The following is a 25,722-nucleotide window of genomic DNA, read 5'->3' on the forward strand; positions in this document are numbered from 1 at the left end:
TTAAATATCTCATTCATTAGGCACATTACTATTCTAGACATCTTCTCCAGATTCTAGACATCTTCTCCAGATTCCAGACGTCTTCTCAATCTCACTCTCTTTTTTTCCATCTCTCAACCAAAGGTATCGTTTTGCTGGTCGCGTGCTAGGACTTGCGCTAGTGCATCAGTATCTGCTGGATGCGTTCTTTACACGCCCATTCTACAAGGCACTGTTGCGCCTGCCCGTCTCGTTGAGTGATCTGGAATCGTTGGACAACTCGTTCCACCAGTCGCTGCTGTGGATACGCGATAACAACATGGACAACTGTGGTGAGCTCGGGCTAAACTTTACCGTCACCGAGGAACGTTCCGACGGTACGTCGATCGACATCGAGCTGAAACCGAACGGGCGCAACATAACCGTGTCGGAGCGGAACAAGCGCGACTACCTCGATCGCATCATCAAGTGGCGGCTGGAGCGGGGCGTACTCGAGCAAACGGAATGGTTGGTCCGTGGGTTTAACGAGGTGGTCGACCATCGGCTCGTGTCGGTGTTTGATGCGAGCGAGCTCGAGCTCGTCATTTCTGGCACGGTCGAGATCGATGTGCACGATTGGCGCGGCAACACGGAGTACCGCGGTGGCTACCACGATACGCACCATGTCATCATGTGGTTCTGGGTGGTGATCGATCGCATGAGCAACGAGCAGCGGCTACGTCTGCTGCAGTTCGTCACCGGCACGTCCAGCATCCCGCACGATGGGTTTGTTGGTTTGCGCGGTTCGAACGGTTTGCGCCGGTTCTGCATCGAGAAGTGGGGCAGTGCGGATGCACTGCCCCGTTCGCACACGTGCTTTAACCGGCTGGAACTGCCACCGTACCCGACACCGGACGTACTGTACGAGAAGCTTATACTGGCCGTCGAGGAAACGAACACATTCGGCATCGAATAAGAGCGCGGTAGAGCCGTTTTTAGGCACTCTTGTTGTTTTGTTTTGTTTTGTTTCGATGCGAGATATTTATGCATATTTATTTCAAAAGGTCTACACACAACTTGTTTTTGTTTGTAGCTCATTTGACATTTGTTGAACTAATGATTTTGGTTTTTATTACAAAACATAAGAACGTTACTTTTGGAGGCCGTTGGTTACTTATTTCTTTTTTGTTTTGTTTTCAGTGTAGACCACACTACTCGCGCGGGTATTTATCAGTATAATTAAACACTGTATTTTTAATATGCGTATCAAACAGTGTTCTGATTTATTGGAAAGCAGCAAAAGACATAGAGCAAAAAAAAAGAAGCGATTGATCAGAAATTGTTTAAAACCGTATCAGGAATTGAAGTAATGTTCAGTAGCCACCCACAGAGTAGTTCTTTACAAATGTGCCATCGGGTGCTTTTAGATTAAGGGGAAAGTAAAGAACATCGCGCGTGGGATTCGCACGCGAATCCCGGACACGGTTTTTTTTTGCAAATGCATTTACGGAAGCGCGCTTCAAGCGTTGCATCACTAATGATGTTACTGCTTCCGCTTTATAATCCGAGTGACCAACCAGCCGGCAGGCATCGTTAGACAGATGTAGGGTTCGATCACTTTTTCTCTAGTTTCTTATCCCCACCATAATTGTCTGTACGCTATGCTACCGGGCAGCAGATAATGTTGTCACTGTAAGCTAGTTGTTTTGCCTGCCCGGCGGTATCCTTTCATGTGCTTGTGGGGTTCTTGTTTTATTGTTTCCCTCCCCCCCGCAAAACAGCTCAGCCCTATTAAGCCCTATCTCGGCTTAACATCTTGTCACGTCTTGTTTTATTTAAAAAAACCACTCTTGCCGTAAATGCGTTAAGCGATATGTAAATGTGTACGCAAACGGATGCATTTTAAATTAATTGATCGCCGAGCTAATCGAACACCGAGCTCGATAATTGATAGTTGCGTGTAGAAGAGAGAAAAAAGAAACAAAAACTGGTGCGGCATGTATTTAGTTTCTAATTTAAAGCGATTAGCCGTGCGTGAATTTTGTTCACACGAATGAATGAAAGGGTTTTTAATTCTTTTTCTTATACAAACACACACATATATACATCCCTGCTTTCTTTCGCAGTACGTGTGGGCGCCATATTTAAATAATGAAACTTTACAGCCCCCCAAAACGGCGTAGGGTAAATTAGGGTTTAGCATTGTGGCATAGACTGTGGAAGGAGGGCGGTAGATTAAATGAAAACTAATGTTAAATTTTACACCATCACAGCACACACCCACACACACACTCAAAGATTGGCTGCGCTTAATCCAAAGGAATGCATAGTGAATGCAATAAAATTACTGCAAACAGCACAACAACCCATACCAGTCAGCCAGGCACGAAACGGGGTGCAGCTTTTAAAGTTTGCCAATAGTTTTTTAAGACGAAGGGAAAACGCGTGTTTTCCATACTCCAAAAATATGTTTTTTTTGCTACACACGTGTGTTAGTAAATCGTATTTGTAATACAGTAGGGGAAAACGTTAAACACCAGCTTGTGTATTGGTACAGTACACCCACATTAAAGGGGTAAGAAAACGAACAAATGAAAACTGTAGTCTTAAGAAGCTTGAAAATCAAAAATCTCTTAAATTTTGCACTAAGCGCTCTAAGAAGGACGTACGGAAGCAGCATTGTCGCCTTAGTACGGTGGAAGGTGGTTTGTAATCTCTCGCTCTCGCACGTAGATAGGATCAATACCCGTTTCTTCACTATAGTGGTGTAAGAGGGCCAACAGAAGCCATGACTTCATCAAAAGCTGCTAGAAAAAAAAGCGTTATAGCAAAAAGGAGATCGTTTAAATGGTAAAAAGTACGGGAAAACGTGCGTAATTTACCAAAGTAGAACACGAACAGAACAAAAAAAAACACTAAATCGTAAGTCGCGTTTCATGCTCTCTTTACCAAAGCATCCGTATAGTGTCCTGCAGAGGGGAACCGGAACCGGTGACACACCGACAGAGGAAAGGAAACATTTTAAAACTATCTTTATGAACGCACACCCTCATGTCGGTATCAGTTTAGAATATTTGATAGAAAAAGACAGCAACAGCAAAAAAAAACAGTAATACAAAATCACATTTGCAGCTTCATCAAAATCTGCAATCGTTCTATGTGCCGTGTGTGGAATGATCGGAGCGTAACAAAAAGTGCGAACGTGGAAGCGAAAAAGAGAGAGCGAGCGAGCGAGCGAAAGACATAGAATAATTACACGCGCAACGATATCCATACGGAAGATACGGTTCGATTACATTGATGCTTTAATCGTGTTGCGTTAGTAGTCGTTAGCCGAAGGCAAAGCCATACACGTTACCATGCGCTGCTCGCAGCACCGGATCAGCCGATAACGCATACCGACAGATGTACGCACAACTCTGCACACCTGTGCGGTTGCTTAATTTTTTTTTGTTAGTTTGTGTATGCTTGAATACCACATTGTTCCTTGTGCGCACGGTGAAGGATCAGTGTCAGTTCGGTTCGCGTCGGTGAAGCTTCTAGACGGAAGCGTACTTTAAGTAAGCGCGATTTTTATTACGGCGTCAGTTTTGAAATGATTCTTATTGTTTCGGTGCGTGTGCGTGTTTAATCACTTCTTAACCTTTTGAACAGCATCTGTGAAACTTTATCAAACGTAAAGAAGGTGGTTTTGTGTTTCTTTTAAAGGCAGTTTAATCAAACAAAAAGCCGTAAGCCATTACACAGATGAAAGGGCTAAGGCTAGTGATGGCAGTGTACACCGTAACCCCTCCCCCTTTTCTAAAACCTCTCCTTCTCACTCTCTCCTTTTAATTGCTGTCACTTAGTAACACACACGTGGTTTACAAAACAAAGCAAAACAAAACTGGAATTATAATTTTTGTTTTTTTCATATTTTATATTCAAGCTGGTCACATAATAAGGAAGAGCAGTATTACAAGTGACAAAAAAAAAGATAAAAGAAAAAAGACATTTATTTATTAGCAAAATGACATGCAGGGCAAGTGTTGTCGGTGTGTGTGTGCGCACTTAAATGGCACTAATATTTTAAGTGGTTTTATTTAAAGTCTGATTTGTTACGAATTGTGTGGCTTTCTTATTGCACGCTTCATCATATTTCAAAGTATGAAGAACGGAAACTGAAACACTAGTACAGAGTAGTATAAACGTGAAATTGTGAAAGTGAAACGTAAAGTGCGGGTGTTTTTAGCAATGAAATAAGAGATATAAAACTGAGATTGAATAAGCGTAAAAAATGAAAAAAATGCACATACACTCAGTACGACATTCGATACGGTATATATATACAAACACACAAGTATGAATTGTCACATATGTGAAATGGTTAAAATCAAATATGGCGAACCGCGTCGCGTAACACACAGACTAAAGGGGCCGAAGGAAGGGCCTGGCGGTAGTATTATATACACACAACAGCAAAAAGGAAAAACAAACACACGGGAGAAAATCACAAACATGATAATAAACATGCAAATTGCTTGTTGCAAAAGCTATGGATAATAATACCCGGATAGTGTGTGTGTGTTTGTTCCACTGTAAAGCGAACGAAACGGGATCAAAAGCGACTCGGTGTGTGTTACCCCAGCTGGATGCTGTAATGCTTGTAACGCTTGTAACCCGGTGGTAAAAAAACATATAATCTTCCTGTCATTTTTGACGTCCCCCGTTACTAGTGTATTGGGGGTACTCGTACGAATCGTACCACGGACAACAAAGCAAATCGTTCAATCGTTAGCGGAGATAGAGGATCGTTACGTGAGCGTTGCTTTTCTTTGTTCCTTGAAAATGGGCATCTTGATATTGGGTTATGCGGTACGACACCTGTGTGCACCCCGTGTGGCAGATTACTTACCGCAACTGTTGACTGCTGGCTGATGGAAACGTTCGCCTGCCGGTAGTAGATACAGTGGTCCGGACAGCTGTACACCATGGTTAAGGATGGCCTGCAGTGTACCGACCATCAGCACCAGCCAACCCCACGAACCTTCCGGATAGTAGTGGCGACGGAGGGTGGACGCTTTGGCTGCGGCCTGTCCGGACAGACAACCGTGCTCGTTGCAGGTGACGTTCGCAATAATGCCGGTGCCACCATTTGTTGCGGTCGATACCGTCGGTGCACTACCGGCCGGTTCATGCCCGTCCGCAGGTCGACCAACGGCAGCAATTCTGGACGAAACAAAAACCAAAAAAAAAATGAAAATGAAAGAAATTGGTGATTAGTGCACGAATAATCATCGTAATTAATTAATCGACTAGATTTAACTATATTCAAGAAAAGAATAGAAAAAAGAGGGAAAACCTACTGGTGTGGTTTGGCCGTGTCGCGCTGTGCTGGTGTCGGTGCTAGGGCGACCGGTGTCGTGGTGATCGTCGGCACGACGAAACTATACGTACGTCCTTTCGCGTCGATACGCTGTAGTATTGATGGCCAGGTTTTGCTACCCTTCAGCGAGATGGCGTCCATAGTCGGGTGTACTCGGGTGACCGTCACTGTGCGCGTCCGGTGTCATTCGCGCTCGGTTGTGTGCGTGTGCATGTGGTTACTGTAAGATGGAGAAAACGGGTGAGAGAAAAGTGAGTGACAAATAGGAAGATGTTAAGCCGGGTGGTGTGCTGATCATTTTCAAGTAAGTAATATTGCTTTTTTTCTTCTACTAAAATTCCAAATAATACTTTCAAAATTTGTATTAACTCTAACTAATGATTGACGCAAGCGACCCAATTAAAGTACTGTTCATTTAAGAATTCGGTCACTCATTACAGGCTGTAAAACGGGCAATTTTCAACGTGGAAATATAATTCTTAGATCAATGGAAAGGATTTTTACTATTCTTTCAATAAAAATTGCAAAAAATATGATTTTTATCTACGGATAAATTTTTTTCTTCTTAATAATATGTGAGTTCTGCAGCTGGACAGTTCGATGGGTTCATATTCTTGTCGAAGACTTCGACATTATTTTTGGTGTACCATTGTAACTCCACCAGACTGTAGTGCCAACTTGCCAAAAACCTGGTCAGAACTTAAATGGGCCTTTTATGAGCCTTAATCAAAGGGAAAACACTTTTCCAGACATTGATCTTTACAAGCTGTTGAGTTGATAGTTTGATTTGTTAAAAAAAACCGTGTTTTGAGCCCACAAATGCAGATTGCTTTCCATTTTGTCAGCAAAAAATGTACTTATATTTATTGGAGACATCAACCCTGTGCTGTGGCAACCTTTTGGCCCAAAAAGTTCGTCATCCATTAGAACGCAACTCTTTCACCTCGTCAGAACCTCGGTCATACATTTCCCGAGCGCGTGTTTTGGTGACTAAATGTTGCTTTAGAGTTCTGTTTGGCTGCTTTGAGGCACGAAAAGAGCGGTAACCTGCTCTTCATCAGATTCTTCTGGACTTCTGGATTCTTCTGGATCACTAGGAAGAGGGTTTCAATATCTACTCATACGACTCAAAAAGTTTTATATAGCGACCGGACTCGACCGGACTCTATCGGACTCGATCAGACTCATCCGGACTCGGCCGGACTCGCCGGAGTCAATTTTGGTTTGTAGTCGGAGTCGGAATCAATTTTTCATATGCGGAGTCGGGAGTGGATCCACGATTCCACTCCGGATTACCCCATCACTAATTTCTGGCTTACGAGACTTATTTTACCACGTAGCCAAAGAGTCATTCCTTGCTACGGAAGGACGATCCGGATGGGATTTGAACCCCAGTCCTACCGTGTGGGCCGGTGCCGTTTATCACATAAGCCACCGGGCCGCCCCAATAATTAATTGCTATAATTGGTACAATTGCAGTATGGTGATCCAATTATGCCAGTAGGCGAATTTTGTATCTACAGCATTGGACAAAACAACTCCAATTTAATTTCTCAGGAAATATTTTCATTTCGACATTTTAAAATGAAATGCTTATAGACATTCAAATCAAACATAGTTTTAGTTTATCTCATGGAGAAAAATGGAAATCAAGCAAAAATAATTTTGAATTATTTGGAGTTTTGGATTTCCTCAAACAGTTGGTCCTTATTTCGCACAGGATCACGATTGATTCTTTGGTTAAAGATATCCCACAGGTACTCGATCGGGTTGAGATCAGGAGACTGCGGTGGCCACTCCAATACCGAGATGTTGTTATCCTTAAACCACTGCTTAACCACTGCGGCAGTGTGGTTAGAATCATTAGCCAGTTGAAATATCCAATTTATTGGCATATTTTGCTCAGCATATGGTAGCATCACGTCCTTGAGGATGTTATTGTACATGAAACGATCCATAATTCCATCAATTCGGTGAATAGGACCCAATCTGTTCCTCACAGTCTTGATGTGGTATATTTATTTAAGCGGGATTTGTCACAAAATTATTCATCGATTATTTTCTTTTTGAGTTCCAATCCGAGGCTATCCTGGGCCATTTTTTGAACTTGTTCTTGCGGATATGAAGATGGATTATTTTTTTCAGTTTTTTAAAAATGCATTTTGCACAAAACCTACATTGACCGTTGCCGTTAAATGTTGAAAACTAATGTTGTGAATTTTTTAAGTTTATCAAGCTATTTTTGTAAAGTACAAAATCAGTTGCATATGTTTTGTCCAATACTGTATAAGTACGAAATTAACATATGCTGCTCCGATTGGTTTTGCTTAAAGCTTAAAGTGCTTCCGACACGTGTTGCAAGTGCAAGTCTTTAAACAACTCACCAAAGGGAAAAGAAAAAAAAGCTTTTCCTTCGGGGGAGAAGACAAAAAGAAAAAAAAGGAAAGGTACAAATCGTACCACTTGTAGCACACTTTACGAGTTGATATTATTTCACACCGTTGCATCAATCATGTGTTACCAGCTGAGTGCAGCGTTACGAATGGTAACGATTCCTAACCATACCAGTCTCGACTGATAACACATCCTTCCCTGCTTCCTTCACTCGCAATAAAAAAACCCCGAACTTTCGTACGTCGTATTGGAGCGGAATTGATTTTTATCGCTCTTGAATTACACTACCCGTAAATGTGTGTGTCGTTTGTCGCCATCGTCTCGTTGATTTTTGGCATAGTTTTTTCCCCTTGCATCGTAAACTGATTAGCAGTGTGGTTGGGTGGTCTTATTTTTTTGTCTGTTTCTTTTGGGGTAGAAGGTTAGAATAAAAAGCTCTAAATGAAACGAATTTTCCGACACGTCATGTCGTCGAATATGAAAATGAAAGATCCAATTTCCACCCTTCAATTCGAAGCAAAGCAAGAGAGAGAGAGAGAGAGAGAGAGAGAAAGAGAGTGTTGGTAAAAACGTTGTTTGCCGGAATGTTTAATCAAGTCCAAATAATGTTTCGAACGTCACCCGGCTTTAACCCCTTTTTAACCCTCCACCTCCAACCCCCGAGGGGGGTGAAATTCGTGGTTTTAGATTTATCGTAACAGTGTGTACGAACCCCGCAAACACGTTCACCATGTTTGACTTGGAAACAACGTCAACAATTCATCTACTTCCAAATTAAATTTGGAAGATGTCCTTCATGAGCAGCAAATCTTAACACTCCCCCCCCTTTTCTCCCCATTTTCTTCCCTTTTCACACCCCCTTAAAGAAAGCTGTCGAAATCAGCACATCTAGAGTTCGATGAAGTTACACAAAATTTTACCAACAAAAAAAACACCACCCATGTTGGCATATGGGGTAAATGTTTACCAGAAACCCACCCACACTTCCACACAGTCACCCACACACGCCGAACAGGGATTGCCGGCCATCTTACCGGCATTGAATTGGTTCGCCGGTTTATTGTAGTATTGCAACAAGGTGAAAAAGGGAAGGAGGTGGAGGGGGGGAAAGAGGAAGGGAGGGGGGGGAGGGTAGTTTCTCCACTTTCAGAACGGTTTTTGGGGGGAAAGTTAAACCTGTAAGCTTGCCTCCTGCTAGACGATGATGTCGACGAAATTCTCACCAAACGCCAAGGTTATCGCACAGTCGGTTATCGCTTTTCACGAACTCTCTCTCCCTCTCTCTTTCTCTCTTTCTCACTTTCTCCTCGGTGTGTGAAAGGGAAAATGGTTGAAAAGCAATATTTTACCGATGGGGGGACACTACACTCGGTGTGTGTGCTTGTTGAGTTCTGTTTGTGTGTCACGTTTTATGGACATTTCGTTGGCGCAAGTAAAAGTAGGACATTGGTGCACCTTCGCTACCCCCTTCCAGAAACCAGTAAGGCATCGGACCGACATACAAATACACGTAGGAAAAACAGATACGTATCCCAACCCGTGGGGCGGAGGTATACGGCAAACCTTGGATGTTCATTCAGCGCTTCACTGTTTCGGCTGTGAATGGGCATTCGGCTCGGAAAATGCGCTCCCGGTATACGATAAGATTCCGGTTTGAAGGATGGCGGAGACCGGCGCAAACAGCGAACCGGACCAGGTCGAGATGATGGTTTATTCAACCCACGTCATAGCAGAAGCTGTTGACGCCCTCTCATCTCCTGGCCTTTTTCGGCCTTTAGCGCCCAGCCAAGTAGGTGGTTCCAGGCCTCATGCAGTGCTTTCGCTGCCATGCTGTGGGCTGCTGGGGCACCTTTACCCGATATCTATGCTAATAAAAACGGAATCCTTTAAATTTGTTCCATCGGCGGTGCAAAATGTTGGCACACTGGTTTTCCTTTCCGCAGCTCATCGGAAGCTGAACTTCCACCCACCCGTGGAGTTGTGTTTCATTCCGTGCGGTTTTGATGGGTAACAGGCACACACAGACAGACATAACCTTTCTGCCCATCAGTTTTTTCCATGTTACAGGAGGCGAAAGTTGAGAGAAAGAGGGAGCTTTTTTTTGTTGGCCTGTCTGTGCTTCTGTGACTGTGAGGTGAGTGGGTAACAGTCGCAGCCAGTTGAGCAGAGTGAAATCCTTAACGATATGGGTTGGGCACAAAGATGGGCAAAATGGAAGGTCCTTGGGTTTTGGTGGGGTAAAGAAACGGTTGTCTGCCCACTTCTTGACCGGGTGCTTCGATAACTGATGGCCTGGGATGATTTAGGTTATCCATCTTTGCTGCATGTCAGGGTTTTCGGGACAGACGACCGTCGATTACAGAAGATTAGGAAGAACCATACCGTGACCGGGTCGCTAGCGAATCATAAGCCAATCTGACAACTGAAGCAACAACAACGAGGTGTGTTTATGTTTCTATATTGTATATTGGAAAGACAATCAAAACCTTCAGGATACACTTAAAACAACAAAACGAAACCTTCAAAGGACGGGGCGCCTCCATCGTGGAGCAAAAAAAAAACAAAACCGAAGCATTCATTACATTTGCTCGTATTCAGCTCACATCGCGAGTGTGAGTGAGATGGGTAAGGTGGCATCTCGTTTCAGTTCAGGGATATTTGAAGATAGAGTGGCAGGACTGCGCACATCTGCCCAAAATTCCATCAGGCAAAAGTGGCATTGCAACACACACAGGTTACAACTGCTGTTCATTTGCAATATATTCGTTGTTGTTTTTCATGAGACGAATTAGAGAGGGGAAGGGAAAGGATTGGAAATACTCCATAATGCTCCCAGGTGGCAGCAGAATGCCTTATTAAAACGTGGGAAAAATATATCTGGTTTATGAAAGTTTGAAACAAGAAGAATAAAAAAACAAGAGTGTGAATTGCGTCTTATGATGTTGTACAGGGTTTCCCAAGTAAAGCAAACAATCCTTGAAAAAGGACATAAATTTGATAACATAGTGGATAATATATTTTTTTATCCAGAAAGTTTGATGGGTAAATCTTCAATTTTCCACGGAGTCCGGAGTAATCCGACTCCGAAACATTCCGGAGTAGTCCGACTCCGAGACATTCCGGAGTAACTTCGGCGTTACTCCGGAGTAAACTTCAGAGTTACTCCGGAGTAATCCAGAATAATTACTTCGGAGTTACTCCGGAGTTACTACGGAGTTAAATCCGTATTAATCCGGAGTTCCAGAGTTAAATCCGGACTAATCCGGAGTGCCAGAGTTAAATCCGTATTAATCCGGAGTTCCAGAGTTAAATCCGGACTAATCCGGAGTGCCAGAGTTAAATCCGGATTAATCCGGAGTTCCAGAGTTAAATCCGGATTAATCCGGAGTTCCAGAGTTAAATATGGATTAATCCGGAGTTCCAGAGTTAAATCCGGATTAATCCGAAGTTCCAGAGTTAAATCTGGATTAACCCGGAGCTAATACTTCGCAGTATACTCCGGTTTTTATACGTCGGAGTCGGAGTCGGATTCAAGAATCACCATTCATAATTCTATTGTGCAGATTTCGTTCACTCAGTCCAAAGATTGGAACGAATCGAACGGTTTTGATTCAATTCCGCGCATGCCTACGCATGCCGAGACATCGAGGTGAGAAACCCTGCACTTTTTGGTTTTTGCCCGAATGTATGCATTCCGCGTGACAAGTGAGCCACCACCACCGTCAGCTGCTTGGCAGCTTATTTGTGTGCAGTTTAACAAGGCCCCCACTGCCTGGGTCACATTAGCCAGGGACAAGGGGGTTTCTTGGAATCTTGTCCGATTCCTGCTCGCTTTTCGCTCTCATTAGTGTGATTACATTTTTCGGCAATAATTCGGCAACCTTGTTTGTTTGGTACCCACTGGCCGTACGATGCCATTCGGTTAGGATATGGAATCAGCCACCAGGAGTATGCAATCGGGGTACAATCGAATGCTCCTGGCTTAATGGTTTGTGGAGTGTCCTTACAAGGCGTATGGCGCCTTCAGACACCGTGCGCCTCCATCTTTGATCCAGTTCCAGCAGGCAAATGACCCCGTCTGTTTGTGTATGTGTGTGTGTGAGAGATTTGCCCGATGCAACGTCAGAGTCACTAGGTCACTCCGTTTGTCCCGAATGCGTTCGTTGCATACATACACAAGGGTGGAAGAGGTGGTGGTGGGGAGGAGGAGGGAGGACGAGGTGTGTCACACAAACATGCCCACACACACAGCTACATAGAAATACACGCAGACAGGCAGGGGTTTGGTTTTTGAACGATGTCGTCGACGCCATAATATCTCGGGCATGCTGTCGTCAGTTGCATCGGCTCCTGTCGAGACCATGACCTACATAGCGGTCGAAACGCTGGCCAAACGCCTTGTATGCCTGTACGGACACGCTTGTGCAGGGCAAGGATTGCAATGTGCGCACACACACACGGTGGTGGCGTTGTGAGGCGGTAAATGTATAACAAGGACTTGCAAAAAAAAGGCTCCCGCCCCCCCAGGGGGGGGGGGGGGGGGAGATGAGCGGAGTTGAGTGGGTGGTTGAAGCTGTTGGACCTATACCAAGTAGCTTACTTACAGTGTAGCGGCTTCGGCTGTGTTTGCTCGTACGTTTGGTTGCTGAGCGTGTTGATTGCGTGAGATTTGCAAACTTTGCTTGTTCAGCTACGGAGCACACATACACCCACACCTTAGACGTAAGTACACTCGAAAATGGGGGGGGGGGGGGGGGGGGTTAGGGTGTTGTGTGTTTTATCTCAGGATGTTGAGGTTATGGTTGGTTGATAGTTGGTTGTTATTTCGTGGTTTGGCACAACACAATTGGGCACAACGAAATGTTCGTCGTGCTCTAGAAACAAAATACACTACACACACACTTCACGTAATCACACTTACAAGAATTATTAACACACATACACTTACACATACACTGATTAGAAAATGGTACGCGATGCTACGGCGAGGGAAAAACACGATTTTTTTGTAAGGACTGCAGCTGATAATTTTGACGATAATGTGTGTCGTAGCCCGCGACGACGCATAAATATGTTAAGTAAGGTGATGTTATTTTCAAAATCCACCCCTTTCGCTCCCACCTCCCACTCCACCCCCAAATTCTCACGAAAACGGTTGTGACACGGTGTCGCCTGTCCGCCCCCCCCCCCCCCACCCAACGATTTGCCGGTGTTTATCGTTAGCCTCCTTTAGCGGGAAATAAAAATATTAACCCCTTGTTCATGCCAAACTCAACCCCTTTCCTCCCCTCCTTCTCTCTCTCCTACACACACACAACACGTGTCGTGTGTGTGTGTGCGTTTTCTTAAGAACGTGCCATAAAATTGGGCGAATTTGTAAACAAAATCAATTTTACTGTCCGGCGCTAAGGACACCAAAAAAAAAATTAAAACCGGGCATGATGCATCTGCTTGACACAGAAAACGCGCGATCCGAAGTGGGGGGTATCTTATTTTATTTTTTTCTTTCTTCTTGCTGCTACCATTCTGCTTAGTGCTAATTTGCAATTATTCGTTCACTAATTTTCCTTTCCCTTGTGTGCCCTTCACTTTGAAAATGGGGTGTGTTAGCTACACAGGGGGTGGGAGGATGTTTATGTATTGGTTTTTGTTGGTGGTACGGGGAATTCCAACCCGGGTGCGGGTGGAATGCAATCGGCAAAGCAAACATCGCGCACTTACATCTGAACACATTAATTTTGGTCGCGTTTATGAGCGACACAGCCGTGGTGGAGGAGTGTAGTTTTGTTACGTTGCCCACGGCCGGTATCCCGGGTGACACATTAATTGATATGATGTGCTCGTAGCGTTTTACCGCGCTTAGGGCTTACTAAACCAAAAACCATAAGAGTGTGGGAGAGAGAGTTACCAAAAAAAAAAAAATAAAATAAAATCAAACACACATTTGTCTACTTGCGTGTTTCCAACCTTGGTTTGTGTTTAGTTAACCGGGTCGCGAACGCTCGATTTTTTTTTTGAATGTTTTTAAGTTTCACTACCCAAATCCGTCCGTAAATCGAAACCGAAAGTTATTGGGCAAACGCACGGCACGTGTATACAGAAGCAAACGACCGCGGCCGCCTGGAATGATGCTCGGTACGCGCGCGTCTTCGAATGCACCGCACTGTAACGCGCCGTAAAATACACCCCGTGTACCGATACGAACGCCCGATTCCCGAACTCCGTTTTGCAACCTTTCTGCTGCGTGCGCGTAGCGTGCGTTTGGGTCGTGCAACCGACACGGAACGACTGACCGCCGGACCGCTTGTGCCAAGCGCCGAGCGACACAGCAGTGACACACACGCGCCAAAAACCCGAACACTTTCACCGAAACGTCGCCTCTCCGACGCTCTCCAGCGGCAAACATTGGGGAAACAGAACACGGGGGGGGGGGGGGGAAACTCTACCCGAAACAGAAATTGTGTTGGGAGGAAAAACCAAAAGAAAAAAAACACTCCCCTTCGGAAAGCTCGGAAGCTGCGGCTCTGTACCATTCGTTCGGGTACATGGTTCGGGTTTTTCTTGCTTTTGGCTTCGGACTTTTTACCATTTTGCGTTTGTTGTTACTGCTCCAAACGGTGTTTTCTGTTTTTCTTTTTTTTTTTTTTGGTTTTTGCTGCCAGGATGCATTTCGCGTAAGCACCAGGTTACAACCAATCGAGAAGCCCAGGATTTACAACTCTCATTCCTCCCCCCCCCCACCCCTCCTCTCCTCCATCCTTCGGTGTTAATCTTCTCACTTGATTATTGCACCTTTCGGCTGAGGAACGATATTCAAAGTGCAGCAATAACACAAACACAGTTCCCTCTCGCCTAGCGTCACATTCTCTCTCTCTCGGTAGCCTTGTAACTAGTTTACTAGCTTTTTTTCTGAGTCTAATTAGAAACATCAACTCCTTAAAGGTCACACGGATCGGATCCTGTGCAGTTGCAAGGAAGGTGAATTAAAAGAATGATTCAGTTGATTGCCAAAAACAATGAAATGATAAGAGAGACAATAGTTACAAGGGATTAAATTAAATATTATATTATTCATATTATTATTGACAATTAAATATTAAATAATTATAAAATTATTAACTAATACGTCACATTTATATCACTTGTTTTAAATTTAAATTAAACTTTTTTTTATTTAAAATACTTAAACGTCATAATACGTCGTTCGATTAAACAAATGTCAAATTTGACAGATAGAATTTGACACTTAAAATTTGACAGTTAAATTATTTTACTTTAATCTTACACAAACACATAAAAGAAACATAGCAAAAAGCCATGTAAATAAAGCAGTGAAACTGTCAAATCTGACGTTTGTACGTTTGTTATGACGATTGAGATAGTTGTGATTTTTGAATCGCACATTGTTGGAAACATGTGGAAAGTTGTTTGTTGGCTTCATAAAAACTATATTTGTTTTGGACGTAAATTAGTCGTCGCCGTCAAAAGTGGTCACATCCAGGAGAGCATCCATCAATTAATGACATATCACTAATTTCTATCCGTCATTTTACTTGCTGTACTGTTTCTTTTTCCGCTCTTTTATCATTCGGTGTGATCGAAGATCTTCTACTGTAGGCTATTAGTATCGCACTACTATCATACAACGTAAATTGTCCGTTCGAGTGAGTAAGTAGGATGATGTAGAAAGTTACCTTCAGTCCTTTTCATTCGTGTTTGTCAGTACAGTGCGTAACGTAGTTATAAGGCAGTAGATTTGAATTTTTATGTAATACAGGGTTTTTGAATTGGAATATGGGTTGTGGATTAATTTCAATTTGATCACGACAAAACAAGAATATGATCTAGCAAATGCGAAGAATTTTAGATCTTTCTGCAGATGACAGATTAAATTTAACTTTATTTTGATTAGTTGTATGAAATAGACACGATGGGGGAAAAATGATTGTAATATTGTGTATTTATTTGGATTTTTTGACGATAAAAAATACGAGCGATCATATATTTATGATACACACTGTTCTGATTCAACGTGTGAAGGAGATGAATTATAATTCTCGTACTTGTTGTTGCTGACGTACTTACTGTATCGCCCACGTTTCTGTGTTTGATAGGTATGTAGAACACTTGTTCGAACCTTATAAAGGCAGCGAGATAAGCTTTGAGGTAAATAACAGGGAAAAAAGGATTGAAATAACGTAAAAATACCGCAGCATTTTAAACCGATGTTTGGCAAAAAAGGGTTTTTAAAGTGATAAAATGCAAAAAAAAGGAAAAGCAATACGAAAGACGGAAATGGCAAACCACGAAAAGTTTGGACGATGGATAAGGGTTAAGTGTTATCTTTTTTACCGGGTTTCAGAAATTGGTGGTCTTTTAAAGCTGATCTCTTGTAAATGATAATTAGAAAACCGGTCGGCCGTTTTTGAACAAATTTTTGTCACAATCGACGCGTAATTTAAACGAAACGGAAAAAGAGATAAATCTTCCGTAATGAAAAAAAAGTTCCATAAAATTTCCATTAATAAATTTATAGCTATGAGCAAGGGAAGCGTTTCGGAGCGAATTATGCCCATATGGAAATTAAAGTCATGAAAATGAATTTAAATTTTTATTGCATGGAACAGTCATCAAGCAAATAATTTAATTTCTTTTGAATTATGAATTGACAATGTTTTCATTGCATATTTATAAATACTTCTCACCCTATTTGGTGAAAGAAAATTTTTGTAATTTTCTCTCGGAAAAGTCGGACGCGAAATAAAAGAAACCGCCATTTAGATATCTTCCGAATAGGCTAGGGTGTGAGGCGCACAAAAATTCGGTAGCTTTGTGCCTGCTCATTAATCAAACTCAAGCGTCAAGAATGGAAGCCGAGCACCATCAAACGTTGCCACTGGTTGCGCGAAAGGATGTGTCCCTAAAAAGTATCTCTTCTTGTGCTGTCCATCTGATTCCAGCAGCAAACGGTGGATAGCGAACGAGGAAATTACCAACGTCAAAGCGAAGCAGGTATTTACCAATGGGAAAATTGAACCCATCATCATCAGGGAAAGTGCAACAGTTTGGGCCTAGGCTTTTGCATACTCATGATGACGCATGACATTTTTGTTTTTTTTGGTTTGGGCGCTCCTAGCATTTTTAATCAGTTTACGTGATTTTCCTACGGTCCTGACAGGCGGTGAGCGGTTGTGTATGTCACAGTTTTCATACCGAACCGATACTGCTAGTGACATCTGACGCACATCGAAAAGGAAAAGGGAGAAAAGTTTGGAGAAAAAGCTCCATAACAAAAGCTTACAAGGAAAGGTTTTCCACGAAGGGTTGTTGAAATTTAAAAAAAATTTCTAGTTGTGACAGGATTTTTCCTTCCTGAAAAAAGCTTCGCCTGATATGAGTGAGCTTTAAATGGAAAGCTCTGAGCGATTTTCCAGCAGCTTATTTTATGATGGAAAATGTGAAATACATCAAACATCATTGCAAGCTTAATCTATTTTCCTATAATTACAGAGATTTCGAATGAAGAAAGTGAAAAACATGAAAGCTTCGTAAATGTTTTAATCTGAGAAAGCTTTTATTCATCCTGAAAAAGCTCAAAAAAGACAGAAATTGTTCCACATATTTTACTTCAATTTAAAAGGAGTCTAGAAATGATTGTATTTTTACCATTTCCCTTGGAAAGCTCTTTGAATTGTAAAAATAATAACAAACAGTTTATTCAAACAAGTGTCGTAAGCTTTTTCTTCTCCAGAATGAAAAGAGCTTTAAGCTAAATTTTCTTTCTCGGTATAAGAAAATCAATTGAAATTATTAATTTATCTATATTTATTATGTCATTTTCGTTTTTGTTTTCAACCATCAATGTGTATAGTAATGTGGTTTTAATTATGTTAAAAAAATATATATTGTATGTCATACAGATCTCTATTAGTCATCAAGCATACCCTTCCGGGTGTTTCCGTTCAGTGCCGATTTTCCACCATTTTGTTTCCGCTGTGCGGGATGCTGGACGGGTGCGTCCTCCACACCGTTACGACCACCGGAAATGTCATGTTTGCTGGAGTTGGCCGATTGATCCGCCGATTCCATACCCGATTCGGGTGAGTTTTCCCCCGAAGCGGAAGAGCTTTTACCGTGCCGGACGGGTTTGGTGTTACCGTGGCACTTGGCCACAAACCGCAGTTCAGCCATCAGTTCCTCTCGGAACGGTACCTGAGAGGAATCGCGATAAAAGTAGGGTTAGAAGTTTAATGTTTGAGGTTTTTGGGGGGCAGCCGGAAGACGCAAATAATGCACCGAACCGTTTGTGGTAGTAGTGTAAGCAAAGGTAAAATGCATTTGTTAATAGATTTTTGAAGTGAAACAAGCAACATTCTTTACAAACCTCCAGTAACACAGTATTGCGAAACTGTTTCCTGTAACAGCTTACCGTATTGAATATTTATCTTCTATTTTTGAAAAAAATATTACAAAGCGTAAGTAAAAAAAAACAAAACGGAAAATGGCTTTTTTATAGAAGCTTTACAGGGCTTCAAAATAGATAGAATACAGCAAACATAGTTTACTGAATCGTGCAAACGAAACGGATAAATGCAGCAGTTGATACTGAAACATAAAACCCTTTGCTAAACGTCAAAATTTGATAGTGAATCGCGTGCACCGTTTAGTGAAAATCAAATCAGTAAACCTGTTTATATAACGTGGAGTTGAGATGTTTCAAACGAATTATTTACAACATGAGAAGTAACAAAAAAAGGTTTTGCTGTATCCTATCTATTGCGTAACCCTGTCAATTGCGGGAGGAGGTTAATATACAGTACAGACGTCTCCATGACACAAGAAGAGTGCTCGAACAGGGCAGTAGTAGTAGACAGTGGTAGCAGTACAGTGCAGTGTAGAGTTACCTTGTGCCGCCTAGCACGGTGCGCAATGACGAAGAACAGTTCACAACAGCCAAACAGGCTGGCGAATGAGCAGCCGACAAAGAGGACAAAAAATACACCACCCACATTGTCCATGTCAAGCTCCTCCGCACCATCGTCGCTAGTGCTTTGCTGTGGGAAAAAAGGGGTTGAGCAAAGGGGGTAAAACGGGGAACACAACACAATGCTGGAAACTGTTTTTTTTTTTGCTGGTGTATGAACAAGGTGGGCTAAGGTCGGAATGCTATCAGTAGGAGGTCAGCGAGGGAGAAAAACTGAACATTTCCAAATCGAAGCAAACCAGAGTTACAAGCTCTCGGCACAAGGGCGGGGGTGACTGGAGTGCGCCTGGGAAGAATGTACAAAGAAAGACAGTTTTGCGCACGGGAAGATGCATTAGACCAGGACGTTTGTTACTGTCTGTACATGTCTGGCAACAAGGGCAACGTTTTGAAGGACAGCAGCGGCAGGTACTAATGGTAATAAGATCTTCAAACAATCGCTACGACTACGGCTAGTGCAAATCTTCCACTACTCATGTTACAATTATTAATATGACTATTCATTCGTTTCAATAATAAAACAACCACAACCATCAAGGTAAGCAGATGGCACAAAGAAGAAAAAAAAAATTGGTGCCAGGATGAACAGTGCTGGAATATAGCATTGAATGGCCGGGGGATAGCCGTACAACTATTCGGAAGATGCATTCTAACCGTCCGGCAAGAACTGGGAATAGACGAGCCAGACGGACCAGACCCACCTTCAGCGTGCGCGAGCGACTATGCACATCGCAGAGCATCTCGCAGAAGCTTACGAACAGTGCCGCGACACAGCCCACGATCAGCAGCACGAAGACACCGCCGACGTTTGCGAGCTCGAGTGCAAGTGCACCACCTTCCTCCATCGTGTTCTGAGGAAGAACACCCATTATATCATCGAGAGGATAGGAATGTTGAGGGAAACAGACACACCCGAAATACGGAGATAATGTCTGTGATGGGCTCCACATCTCGACGACGTGTGTGTGTGTGTGAGAGAGAGAAAGAACAGGAAGGGCAAGGTGGACGACCTCGTTACTTACCGAACAGGCACCACCACCACGCTTCTCCTTCCACCATTTACGCTTGAGTGAGGTTAAAACACCTTGCTCCTGAAGACGTAACACCGCCTCACTGAGTGCACTACGATAAGGGGAATCTGGTGACCAAATATAAGGCCAATTAACATCCACTTACTGGTACTGGTTACTGTCCGTTATCTTCCGAATACTTACTCTTGCGCATTGCAATCCCGTAACCCTTATCATCGAGCAGTCCACCGATCTGCGTAACGTCACAATTGCGCTCCACAAGGTACTCGATCGAGGTGGACTCCATCAGGAAGGCATAGTTTTCCGTCTTGACGCGCTGCAAACCCTCCGGATTGGACGAGGTAAGCAACTCCTGGTTGGCCATCATGTACTGGTACATCTTCGCGTACGTACCGTACTCCGCATCCTTGAAGAAGCTGATCGTGCTACCGTCTCGCTTCGCACCGTACTTTATCGTGCCACCGGCTGCGGCTAAGTCTTCTGCGTTACTGATTGGGGAAACGACCTGCTCCACGGTTAAGAAGGCGGCCAGATTCGCCGTGTATGACGATACCATAATCAGGGTAAAGAACCACCAAATCGAGGCGACAGCACGCGTTGCTGGAGCTCTGTAAGAAATTCCAGAGTTCAGTAATAGTTGTGCGGAATGACTTCAATATTGGAACCATGTGCCCTACTTACTTGGGTGCGATTTCGGAACCCTGTTGGAGGAGTGCACCGATCGTGAACCACATCGAGTTACTGAAGCTAAACTGGTTCTCCAGTTCCTCCGGTTCTTCGATGCATGGGTAGGGATTGTCCCACTCCTTGGGTGAGATACGGCCGAGAATGAATAGTGACATAGACACCATCATATAGGCACCGCCGAGATACATCCACACCTGTTTGGAAAACGGTGACATGAAGGAGAACAGCGATGGTGGTTCCTTGGTGGGCTTCCGGAACAAGATCGAAATACCCAGGTTCATGAAGGGCATCGTGAAGTCAACGGCACTTTCGCGATCGGACGTAATGGTGAGATCAGTAATAGCTAGATCAGCGCGCTGTAAAGTAGTGAGTATATTGAGATATAATTGGAGCATGAGCTATGAGATCGGCAACCCAGACTCATTCTCTTACCCATTCGAGCAGTTCAAGTACCATACCGTTCCATTTCTTGGTGTCTCTGTTGAGGGAACCGTACACGCCATCCTCCTGCAGTATGAAGGTGTAGTTGAAGCCAAGCATCAGTGACAGCTCGTGGATGAGATCGATACCGAAACCTTCGAAGCGTTCATTACCAGTCAGCTTCACCGGTGAGTCCTTCAGCATACCGTAAGGTGGTGACTTTAGTTAAAACAAGGCAAACGATCTAGTTAGCATGCATCCTCTATTGTTTACTCTTAAGTTTAACAACTTACGATTGCTGTCAGTACGCTAAAGGTACGGTTTTGTAGTGTCCCATCATCAAACGCGAGTAACGTTTGTTCCTTTTTGCGGGTAAAATTAAGTCCCTCGGTAGAGTTCCAGACTCCGACCTTCTCGAGCCCTGCCGGTCCGAGTTCGATGATGTCCAGCAGAAAGTCGGACCGATGCCCCTGATGGTCAAACTTGATGCTGCGCGTCAACCCGTGGATGGTGGAACTCTTCATGTAGTTAATGACACTGTAACCATTCTTCCAAGTCGTCGGTTCGTCACACTTGAGCGCGATCGGTTCGAGCAGATGCGCCGGTTCGGTTCCGATCAGATGCTTCAGTGCTTCCGCAAACAGCAACACCGCATCGTACATAAGTGCCGTCTCGACTCGCATTTTTGCCGGATTCAGTCCATCCTGCAGTTCGAGCGTTTTGGCAATCTGTGACGCATTCAGGAAGTCGGCCACCTGCTTAATTTTATCCTCCTCCGGATCGATCAAACGTACGCCGGTGATGTTGGTACCGCTGTACTGGTACGGTTCGAGATCGATCGTATGCAGATCCAGCGAGGTGATGATGATTTGATGGTGATCCGTCAGGAGACCTACCTGTTGAGCCTGCTTCAACACCTCGGGCATCGAATCTATCGAACAGGCAAGTATGATGCGCTTGTCCTCGGATAGCTTAACGCGCCGTAGCACTGCACGGTAGTTACCGTTCAACCGTAGGTCTAGCTGACGCACGGTCACCGTGTAACCTTTCGGGTCGTACATCTTCAGCAGGTCGGCAATACTCGGCAACCATGGGCCGGATTCGTACAAAATGGTGAAAGACTTCCACTCGAACGCTACCACCAGATCGAGCAACACACGACCCATGATGTGTGGATGAGGGTGAAGGTTCAGCGTCGGCTGCTTCGTGTATGCGTCCCAGCGCGTCTCGATGTGTGGCATCTCCTTCTCGTCGCACACACTTTGCACGTGCAGGGCCGATTTTGGCGAGGATGGTCCAAAGATACCGGCCACACCGGTCTGGAAAGAATCCCAAACGAATGAATCCATACTATTGAATCTTTTGTTTTGTGATAAGCTGGACGTTAATGATGATCACTTTGTCTTATTAAGTCTGTCTGTCTAAAACTCTTTCTCTCTCTGAACTCTGATGTGAGTTGATTGTCCAAGTCTTTTTGTCAAGAGACTTTTGTTTAGAGAAGTGATCAAGGTTTGACCAAACGAAGTCTTAATCCACATTTCCAAAGGCAGAAGCCTAGATGGCAATTATTTGAGAAATTAACCCAAATTTCAAGGATTTCAAGAACTTCTGGGTACCTTTTTGGACATTGAGTTTTCGCATGGGAATGAGTTTGCTTTTTGGGTTGGAACTTCGGTATTTATCGGTATATTGATCTGCAATTTCCAAGGTATTCATGAGACTTCATTCTTCAAGAAGATTTCAAAGCTTCTAACTGCTATTAATCATGGCAGCTATTCTGATAATAAAAATTTATATTGATGTAGTTAGTACGCACCCTAAAACACAAATTACGAGAGGATTTACATTTGTTCTATCTAAGCTAGTGATCGTCTTCGTCCTTCGTCTTCAAAAAAAAAAAAAAAAACACGAATGAAAACGATTCAATGCACTTTCCAAGCACTTCTTTAAAGTGCAATCTTATCTTTAAAGCGCATCACCAGCTAGTAAACTAACTTTTAATATCTTATTTTTATACACCCCGCACAAACATTTAGTGAAGTTTACGAGCCCTCCTTTAGCTCCGTTTGGACACACACATACTTTAAACTTTATCGATAAAATATCAATTTACACAGCCAATCGACAAGTCCAGAACCAGGCGAGAGCTCTTGGTAAGAGCAAATCAAACCCCATAACTTTCGCGCAGTGGAGTTTTTTTTGTGTGGTTGTTGTTGAAAATTTTATGACCCGGAATGGCGTGCAAACCGTTCCGGGTTAAGGGGTGTTTTTCCTTTTTTTTTTAGAATCGTATCATCGTAAAGCAACGAGGTGCATCCATCTTTCCCCGGTTTGGGGTGTAGTGGGGTAACCATTTCGGGGAAAATTGCTACCACTTGTCCGTTGTTCACGAACTCATTCCATCTCGGCCAAACACCCTGGTCTCGTATGGTTATGGACTAAATATTTACCAGAGATTGACCTGGGCAGGGAATGACCGATGATCTGGACGTACCGGTTGATGGTTAGACCCGTTAACGTTAGCAGCTGTTTACGCTGCTGGTGCTCATAAACGATTGCAAATGCAGGGTGGCCATCCCAGATGCCCTTCTCCCGCCTCTACCAGGAAAGGCAATGGATGGGATGAATAAATATTTCATAACAACTTCAAGCGCTGACTTTACTCGTAGTCGTGTGTAAAATTGTGCTGATCGGTTGATGGTGTAATGGTCAAAAAAAAAAAACGGAGAGCAATGAAAAAAAAATGCATATAAGGTAGTATAAAACACATTTCCAAAGCTGTTCACGTACCAAACATTTGCGATGGGTTGGCAAAAAAATTTATTGCATACGGCGATCGATATTAAAAGAGATTTATTTAGTTTGCGCTCCATTAGGTGGGGCAAAGGACTGAATGGAATGAAGGTAATAAGTATTCCGAATTATTTTCGCTTTTCACACACGTTCTTGGTAGGAATGTTTTCCAATAAACTGACTGTATATCGAAATACCTGGGTAATTCAAATCCGATAAGGGTTATGTAGGATGAATGAATGACACTTGGTTAGTCGTGCCATTTTATCCGAATAAAGTGCACTGAGGTTTCCCGCCAAAAAACATAATGGCAGAGAGTTCGCGCGCGCGCGCCATTTTGATTTGATTTTATTCGACCAACTTTAATAACTTTTGAACTCATCCTTTTTTTGGGTTCGGGTTCATTCATTTGGGCATTTACTATTTTTTTCTGCACTTACCTTTAGCAAGCCGCAGAGCTTCTTTGACACATCGAACTGGTCGCCATATTTGACCTGCACTGCCTGTGCCTCTAGCTGATAGTTGGAGTACGACAACTTCTCGTTGTTGACCGCCTCGACCGCGTACTGGAATGCGAGCTCCGCATCTTCGGTGGCACCATCAAACAATCCACCTGCAAGGAATTGGGGAGTTCACACGAAGTGAAGACATACGAATTTCCATTCTCCAAAAAAAAAGGTTTACCAATTTTAATGTGCTCCACCGTTTCATCAAGATCACTATGGTAAGCCGCGACAGTTGCTTGGTGTATGGCAAGAAGCGGCAATAGTAGACCGATGGGTAACCATACACCAGTCTTTCGGAGTGAAGTTTTCCAACGAAATTTGGGGATTACCATTGCGCCTGTTTGATGCGTTGAGTGCGAATTTTATTGAAGAGTATTGTTGCTGTTTCTCGAGCCGTCACAAGGCTTGACAGATTGATGGTTGACAAATGTATATAATTAATGCTTCACACTACGTCACACTTTGTTTTTTGTTTTGCTTGTTTTCCCTCACTCTTCTGTATGATGTAAAACACGAGCCGTCACTACGAAGTGATGTTTTCTTTTCTTTCTGTTTGCATTCCGAATCTCACCGTCACCGTTGGATGAATGAAATTTAAATCAATGTCACAATTGTATTTGCACTACTTTTTTAAAAATAAAACAAATTATAGCAAATTATAGCAAAAGGTAAAAAGTTCGCCTAATCAACGGGTACATCACACCGAACGACCGGCAACGTCCGAAACCAATTGCGACGTGCGTACGTTTGATGTCGAAAAACTGTTGCGCGGTGTTTTGCGGCCGTCGTCTGCCCGACGTAACATTACGCATCCCCGCCGAATTGGGGTATGGTGCACGATGGTGACTGTGTCACGGCGGCACTGTGGGACACTTGATCGTAAGGGAAGACATTCTTCTTATAGTGGGTTTTAATTTTCTTATTTATTTTTTTATTTCTTTCTACTTATTCTCCACACCAAGCTGAGTGTAAAGCTGTATTTTGTTTTAAATACAACTTTTCTTTCCCCTTTTTTTAATGACAATTTTATCCATTTGTGCACGAACAGTATGTCACAGTATAACAGTGTGTCACATCTTCCAACACAATTTCTTCCCTTGTTACTTTTTCTTTTTTTTCTGTGACTTTCTTAGAACGTGGAGGTGCTTCTAACGCAACTGCCGCTTCGTACGGCAAACCGTGCCCACTAGTTTGTGTGGCCGCGAATATATTTTTAACAAAAATCCACATGACATGGCGTCTGTGCTGCGTCCGCTCTTGCTCGGTGCAAGTATTTTCCGTCTAATGGTTAGTAAAAAGAAATGTTGAAGCGTGAGGAAAGGGGTGAAGCGAGAGAGAGAACCACTGTGTCTGTTTATATTAGCGTTTCTTTTCATGCAACTGTTGTTTTGAAGATGATGCGCTGAAGAATGTACAGAATGCAGGGTTTGTTGGGCATAACATAATCTTTTTTGTTTGTTGTTTGTAACTTATATTTGTTTGATAACATTTGCAATAAGAACATGTACACATGTTAGGAGACAAACACTATGGAAGTTTTCAAAGGTACGTTCTTAAAAAAAATTAGTATACTGCTGGGAAATC

The 25,722-nt window shown here is 43.2% G+C and overlaps 3 protein-coding genes and 2 long non-coding RNA genes across 10 annotated transcripts in view; 2 read left to right on the top strand and 3 right to left on the bottom strand.

The window, feature by feature from the left end:
* LOC125765181 (E3 ubiquitin-protein ligase HECW2) overlaps positions 1-4,503 on the top strand; it is a 75,604-nt gene extending 71,101 nt beyond the window's left edge. For all 4 annotated transcript variants that reach the window (XM_049430119.1, XM_049430099.1, XM_049430113.1 and 1 more), the window contains one exon: positions 124-4,503. In XM_049430119.1, coding sequence (XP_049286076.1) covers positions 124-934 — 811 coding nt within the window. In that variant the 3' untranslated portion in view covers positions 935-4,503. The remainder of the gene's footprint in view (positions 1-123) is intronic.
* Positions 4,504-4,842: 339 nt separating this feature from the next.
* Positions 4,843-5,216, bottom strand: LOC125761072 (uncharacterized; the record flags this gene model as incomplete). The annotated part of the gene is made up of 1 exon (XM_049421871.1): positions 4,843-5,216. A coding segment is annotated over one exon (372 nt), but the record flags the coding sequence as incomplete, so codon positions are not given.
* A 210-nt stretch (positions 5,217-5,426) lies between these two features.
* Positions 5,427-13,931, bottom strand: LOC125765405 (uncharacterized). Its single transcript, XR_007418555.1, has 3 exons — positions 13,685-13,931; positions 12,322-12,696; positions 5,427-5,543 (listed from the first exon to the last, which is right to left on the bottom strand). It is a non-coding gene; the product is annotated as an uncharacterized LOC125765405 (long non-coding RNA).
* LOC125765402 (uncharacterized) overlaps positions 5,488-25,722 on the top strand; it is a 99,180-nt gene continuing 78,945 nt past the window's right edge. The window contains exon 1 of the long non-coding RNA XR_007418553.1: positions 5,488-5,627. This is a non-coding gene — a long non-coding RNA (uncharacterized LOC125765402). The remainder of the gene's footprint in view (positions 5,628-25,722) is intronic.
* Positions 17,525-25,670, bottom strand: LOC125765208 (glutamate receptor ionotropic, kainate 2-like). Of its 3 annotated transcripts, none has more exons than XM_049430127.1 (9): positions 24,317-25,670; positions 24,073-24,245; positions 21,133-22,158; positions 20,852-21,058; positions 20,414-20,775; positions 19,916-20,340; positions 19,724-19,839; positions 19,403-19,552; positions 17,525-17,929 (listed from the first exon to the last, which is right to left on the bottom strand). In XM_049430127.1, exons 1-9 carry the CDS (start codon positions 24,468-24,470, stop codon positions 17,645-17,647), a joined length of 2,898 nt encoding a protein of 965 aa, XP_049286084.1. In that variant the 5' UTR covers positions 24,471-25,670; the 3' UTR covers positions 17,525-17,644. The 3 variants fall into 3 exon arrangements, with proteins under 3 accessions (XP_049286084.1, XP_049286080.1, XP_049286093.1); XM_049430123.1 differs by lacking the exon at positions 19,403-19,552 and adding an exon at positions 18,622-18,771 and having other exon boundaries at positions 24,317-25,669; XM_049430136.1 differs by lacking the exon at positions 19,403-19,552.

The sequence above is a fragment of the Anopheles funestus genome, chromosome X (assembly GCF_943734845.2).
Source record: "Anopheles funestus chromosome X, idAnoFuneDA-416_04, whole genome shotgun sequence".
NCBI classification, from domain to species: Eukaryota; Metazoa; Arthropoda; class Insecta; order Diptera; family Culicidae; genus Anopheles; species Anopheles funestus.